Below are 6,220 nucleotides of genomic sequence, written 5' to 3'. Positions count from 1 at the left end.
AGTGTAAATATTAAATCATAAAGGAAATTAAGGCTTGGAGACAACTGGCTCATCTGAATGGACAACGACTTGTAAAATTACTTATAAAGTTGTTTAAGAGCAACAAAGTCCATGTTTTGGAGGAGCCATTAAAGATCAAACTCTCAAATAGACTGTGGGCAGAATTGTGTGTGAGCAAGGCAACCAACAAAACTGACTCAGTCATCCCAGCAGCAATCTTTACCTGGAGAAAAAGAAAACATCTTTAATTTTCAATTTACAAAAAACAAGCAAATGTCCTGAAACATCTCTGGACATTATAAATCAGAGATACAGTTGGAGATTAAGATGTTTTTGTATGTTAGTTTCCTCTTTCCAATTTTAGGTAGTGTCATTCATTTGTTTTTTTTAAATAGGGGAACAAGAAAAAATATGCAGCACATGGTAATATTGCTAATAGTTATGCTGCTATAAATTCCTTAATTTCCCTCCCACCCTTCCTTCCTCATCCCCACTTGTCAGATATAGGCTAAACGGTCAATGACAGGAAATATCTTAGCCAGTCCTACTCTGGCCTAACCTGGAGCTTTATCTGACTGCAAGTATTAAAAAATAAATCTAAATTTTAGAGTATTTGTATTTTTCTAAGATCCCTTTAACGTCCAAGCTCTGTAAATAAGTGAATGAACGCCGTTATGTGGTAAATAAGCAAAGAATAATGTACTGATACTTAGAACACTTGCTTTTATTTTAAATGTGGTTTGAGACATAGACTAAGAGGCAAAAACATAGCAAATATTCCCCATTTGGTCCACAGTTTTGTGAAGACTAGAGCTGTAGAGAAGCTTAAAGCAGACTAATGGGATCACTCTCCTACTGACTCAAAGTAGGAGAGGAAAAAGGAAATGCAAAAATTAGTCTATTTTTCATCTTAATTTTAAAATGTATTGTTTTTTGTGTGCTCCAAGTGCATAAAGCAATGCAATATAGGTTTTAAGGTAGTCCAAGTTTAATATTGTATAATCTGTTATCCACCACAAAATGCATGCAATTTTTCTTTTTAAAGATACTTGACACAAGAAAAATTTGTAATATTAAGACAGCCCAAGTTTGTCACCTCCAATCAGCTTTACACTTGTCCCATGTGAAGCAGACCATCTTTCAAGTGATAGAAGATATTTTAAGTTAAATCACCACTTTGAGCCAAGAAGCACAATAATGCAACACCATTCTTTATTAATCAAATTTATATAAGGAATACAAGTCTTTAATACTCTTCTCCTATATCATCCACTGTAGCTTCCTGGGAATCTGCGCCAACCTCTTCGTAATCCTTCTCCAGGGCTGCCATATCCTCCCTGGCCTCAGAGAACTCCCCCTCCTCCATCCCCTCACCCACGTACCAATGAACAAAGGCCCGCTTGGCATACATTAGGTCAAACTTGTAGTCGAGTCGAGCCCAAGCCTCTGCAATAGCCGTGGTGTTGCTCAGCATGCACACAGCCCTCTGAACCTTGGCCAAGTCACCACCAGGAACCACAGTGGGTGGCTGGTAGTTGATGCCAACCTTAAAGCCAGTTGGGCACCAGTCCACAAATTGGATGGACCGCTTGTTTTTAATAGTGGCAATGGCAGCATTGACATCTTTGGGCGCCACATCACCACGGTACAGAAGGCAGCAAGCCATGTATTTGCCGTGGCGCGGGTCACATTTCACCATTTGATTGGCTGGCTCAAAGCAAGCAGTTGTGATCTCAGCCACAGTGAGTTGCTCGTGGTATGCCTTTTCAGCAGAGATCACAGGGGCATATGTGGTCAGAGGAAAGTGGATGCGTGGATATGGCACCAAATTGGTCTGAAACTCTGTTAGATCCACATTAAGGGCTCCATCAAAACGAAGAGAAGCGGTGATTGAGGACACAATCTGGCTGATCAATCTGTTCAGGTTTGTGTAAGAGGGGCGCGCGATGTCAAGGTTTCTGCAGCAGATATCGTAGATTGCTTCATTGTCCACCATAAAGGCACAGTCTGAGTGTTCCAGGGTGGTGTGAGTGGTCAGGATGGAGTTGTAGGGTTCCACTACAGCAGTCGACACCTGAGGGGCTGGGTAGACTGAAAATTGCAGCTTGGACTTTTTGCCGTAGTCCATGGAGAGACGTTCCATCAGTAGGGAGGTGAAACCAGAGCCGGTTCCTCCACCAAAGCTGTGGAAAACCAGGAAGCCCTGAAGTCCGGTACACTGGTCAGACTGGCGACAAAAAGGGAAACCAATATGGAACAGCTGCATCAGCTCACCTAAAATAAAACTGCAGAGATTTCCTACCAGTTTGCGAATCCTGTCCAGAACCGGCTCAATGATCTTTTTCCCGATTGTGTAGTGTCCACGGGCATAGTTGTTGGCAGCATCCTCCTTACCAGTGATCAGCTGCTCTGGGTGGAACAACTGGCGGTAGGTGCCAGTGCGCACTTCATCTGACAGACACTGACTTAGACTTCTAGCAACCTTGGGGTTGAGAATTTGTTGAAGCTTAACAAGTGATCTGCTTACCAATTACTGAGGGCTCTAGATCCACAAAAACAGCTCTGGGAACATGGTTCCCTGCGCCAGTCTCACTGAAGAAGGTGTTGAAAGAATCATCTCCACCACCAATCGTCTTATCACTGGACATCTGGCCGTTCGGGTGAATCCCATGTTCCAGGCAGTAGAGTTCCCAACATGCATTACCGATCTGGACACCAGCCTGACCAACGTGTATGGAGATGCATTCACGCTGTGGAGTAAGATGAAAGAGTTATGAGCAAAAAACAAATGGATGCAATTACATCCCAAGGCCTCAAACCCCTTGGGGCAAGCTGCCTTTTTCCTCCCGTAGCAAACAATAAGGGTTCTTGTAATATCTGAATCTGGTGAATGAAATGTGTTTAACTGGAGCCTTGAATCCGATAAGTAGGTTTTCAGTTGACAACCCAATAATAGAAGCCCTGGTTCATTGACTGAAAGGGACACAGGTGGAGCTGATTAAACCCGTGGAGGTCATTTCTGTACAAACGCGGGGTGCTTAATGAAGCCATCTGAAGTTAAAAACTGTAGCTTCCATTAACCAAAGGACCACACAACTTCTAAGAAGCAGTTTAAATAGAGCGTCGCCTCCCACACATACCCAGCAAAAAAGAAAAAAAAAAAAAACGGAATAGCAGTCTTAATCCGTCGAGGCAAACTAAGCAATTTTCCTCAAAAGTCTCCCATCAGTTTAACAATAGACTTTTAGGAATTCAGCTATGCCATAAATATAACATTAATACTCACCATTTTTCTGAAGCCAGGTGACTTAAGAATCGGACAAAAGACAAACGCCGCCGAATCTTGTCCCACTGGCAGGAGTGTTGTGAACGGATGTTGGTGCGGCAATTAAATACATCTGCGTCGGAAGTAGGTCTTTTATTCTGATACGTCTTTTTACAAGAGGCAACGTTCTGATTGGTTGAAAATGAACACTGTGACAGAGCATGAGGTTCACATCAAAGCGACAACAGATGTGGGAGATCATTGCTTTTAAAAACGAATTCGAAAAATATATTCATTATGTGCAGTTTTCAGCAAACTCCCAAGGCAATTAAAATTGTAGTTTGTCAGGTTCCACTCTTCTTTTTAACGTCTGTTATCGCTCCCTAGCGTTTAAACAATCGTGCTTTTAAGAATAAAATAAATACAAAATATTTTTTATTTAATTTAATAAATGTATTTATGTATTTATTTTAAAGGTACTCATACATTTTATATCGCAATACTGTTGAGCATCAATAGTAACGGCAAATGGAATGCATATAGTGACTTGGAATCTCTCTGGTTGAATTTGATTTACTTTTTTTTTTAACTTATGCATTGTTGGCATCTTTGGTAATTTCTGCATTATAGCTATCTGTTGTGCTTCCTCACTTATTGTTTCTTCCCTTTAGCTCAGCCCAAAGGTTTTTCTTTCCTGTGTTGATTTGGCCATGTTGGAACATTATCTTAATGAGAGAACAGGTGTCTTCACATTTTCACTTTTCTGGAAGAAGCTACAAGACAAACATTTAAAATCTCTTCTTTCATGATGCCTTTAACCATAACAAGATTCCCAGTGCCTCTGGAAGAGAAACAGGCCAGAGGGTAAAAGAAAAGAGCCTCTGTATCAGTTCACAAGTCACAAATTACTGAACAGTCTTAGGGCTGCAAATGTAAGCTACAAACGTACGAATATTTCAGTTACAATTATTTTAAGTTTAGAAGGCTATCAATAATAGTGCCTCAAGTGATGTTGTGAAAAACCATTACTTCTTACTGATTATTTTACATTTCTCTGTGGGAAATTATGCTACAGCAGTAAAGCACGTGTGTATGTTTGTTTAATTTGTTTTGACATTTAAAAAGATAGCATGCATGCGATAAATTGGGTCTATCAGATTTTTTATTTTTACCAGAAAATTTAAAATTTTCCGCTTATTTGTTTCATAAACTGTGATTTGAAGGCCGTTTATAAATCATTTTCAACAGGTTGCATACATGCAAAGATTTATTTACAGTGTGTGAAAGAATTACACTCGCTTTCCAGTTAGACATTTTTCTGAAAATATTTCTTGAGAAATTATGTAAAGGAAAATATATCAGTGACTCCTGAATTTAATCTGAAATACTAATTTGTGTTTCAACCTCAAATACCTTAGCAATTGATCAGGAGTGAATTCAAAGTTCTGAAGTGGTTCAAGGTATTAACAATTTATGAATTAATAAAAAGTTTAATTTCAAATTTAACTAATTAAATTTTAGAGTAGGGTTTTTTTTTAATATAAAATATAAGATGCTTTCATTTGCCTTCTGATTTTTATGTAGATTTCAAAGTTCACAATTCAAACGCCAGAGGGAGACAAAATCGTTTTATTTTTCTACCACCCTTTATTTTGAAACTAAATGACTTGAATTATAAAGTAATAAAATTTATATTTCAGGTGTACTGTTCATAAGTAAAAGCTGGACTCTTGGGTCAGAAAAAAAACACACAACTGAACTTTTTTTTTTTTTTTTTTTTTTCAAAATCTTTTGTTTTAAAGGTTCCTAACAGGAAATGTGGCCATACTGTCAATCAATCGATCAAGTTGTATAACACATTTCAGGAATATGGCAGTTCAAAATGCTTTACATCATAAAAAAATACATACACACACAAAATACAAAGTTATAGAACACACAGTCAACAATTCTTGCGTCATTCCAAACATCCTTTCCATAATTGGTGTCACAGGCAGCATTATGTTGTGGGAAAGTTTTTGTTGTTGTTGTTGTTTTTCTTAGAAGGGACAGTGACATAGGTCAGACTTGATAAGAAGACAGATGCAGTCCTGGAAGAAAATATTGCCATTGAGAGTTGTAAAATTCTAATAAAATACACTATGCATAAAATACACTGTTTCAATGTGACAAAATAACAAAAATAGTTCAGTGGATATTACCTTGGAAAACCAGAGTAAATTATCTACAACCGAGACAGATCTAATTCCGCATTAGCTGATTTAAACTAAACTAAACTAAACTAAACTAAACTAAACTAAACTAAACTAAACGTTTTAATGTAATGCCGACAAAATACCACATTCCTAAAATAGAATCAGTTTTTTTATTGTCGTGCATCAGTATTTGTACGAGTTGCAGGTACAAAGTGTTCTGATATCGCTGAAAGATCCACGTTGCAAAGTAAAAAAAAAAAGTGTCAAGTCAAGTTTGCGTCGACACAGACAAAACAGGAAGTTGAATTTCTCATCTTCAAAGTAAATGCTTACAAAACAATTTGAAAGAGACAACAAAGAATCCACAAACCCCTAACCAGCTGAAGCTAAAAGAGCTTTTGTCAAAAATTATTACGAGTTAAACTTAAATAAATGCAGATTTGGTGACGTTTGTGCCATGTTCGAACTCAAAATTAATATTCATGAGTATGAATTTGAATACACAGGTAAGACTGATAAACGTTAGAGCTGCTTCACCATATTAGCTTATAAAACTTAATCTTAACTTAGCTATTCATGCGCAACACATTTTTCTCATAGTTTATAGTTTTGTTTATGTTTGTTCTTCCCGTTTTTTGCTAAAGGCGTTAATTTTGTTACTCGTCACTTCGGGCAAAGTATTTACTTTGAAAAGCATCACCGGAAATTGTTTAGATATTGTCTTTAGCATGATAATCAAAATTTTCTCCGCTTAACTGGA

General features: G+C 37.7%; 1 protein-coding gene across 2 annotated transcripts; it reads right to left on the bottom strand.

Moving 5' to 3' along the window:
- Positions 1-1,190: 1,190 nt before the first annotated feature.
- LOC106922100 (tubulin alpha-1C chain-like) lies at positions 1,191-3,409 on the bottom strand. 2 transcript variants are annotated; one of them, XM_014994230.2, is made up of 4 exons: positions 3,287-3,408; positions 2,528-2,750; positions 2,303-2,451; positions 1,191-2,227 (listed from the first exon to the last, which is right to left on the bottom strand). In XM_014994230.2, the coding sequence occupies exons 1-4, from the start codon at positions 3,287-3,289 to the stop codon at positions 1,247-1,249; spliced, it is 1,356 nt and encodes a 451-aa protein (XP_014849716.1). In that variant the 5' UTR covers positions 3,290-3,408; the 3' UTR covers positions 1,191-1,246. The 2 variants fall into 2 exon arrangements, with proteins under 2 accessions (XP_014849716.1, XP_087867825.1); XM_088011699.1 differs by having other exon boundaries at positions 1,191-2,451; positions 3,287-3,409.
- Positions 3,410-6,220: the final 2,811 nt, after the last annotated feature.

The sequence above is a fragment of the Poecilia mexicana genome, unplaced genomic scaffold (assembly GCF_051168715.1).
Source record: "Poecilia mexicana isolate PSO_F unplaced genomic scaffold, ASM5116871v1 scaffold_13, whole genome shotgun sequence".
Taxonomy (NCBI): domain Eukaryota; kingdom Metazoa; phylum Chordata; class Actinopteri; order Cyprinodontiformes; family Poeciliidae; genus Poecilia; species Poecilia mexicana.
Note: the sequence above shows the minus strand (reverse complement) of the source record. Positions and strands in the feature narration are given on the sequence as shown.

Coding starts and splice junctions, on each gene's coding strand:
- LOC106922100 (XM_088011699.1), bottom strand. Junction 2,452..2,527: donor TCTAGAGCCCTCAGTAATTG/GTAAGCAGATCA, acceptor AGTGTCTGTCAG/ATGAAGTGCGCACTGGCACC.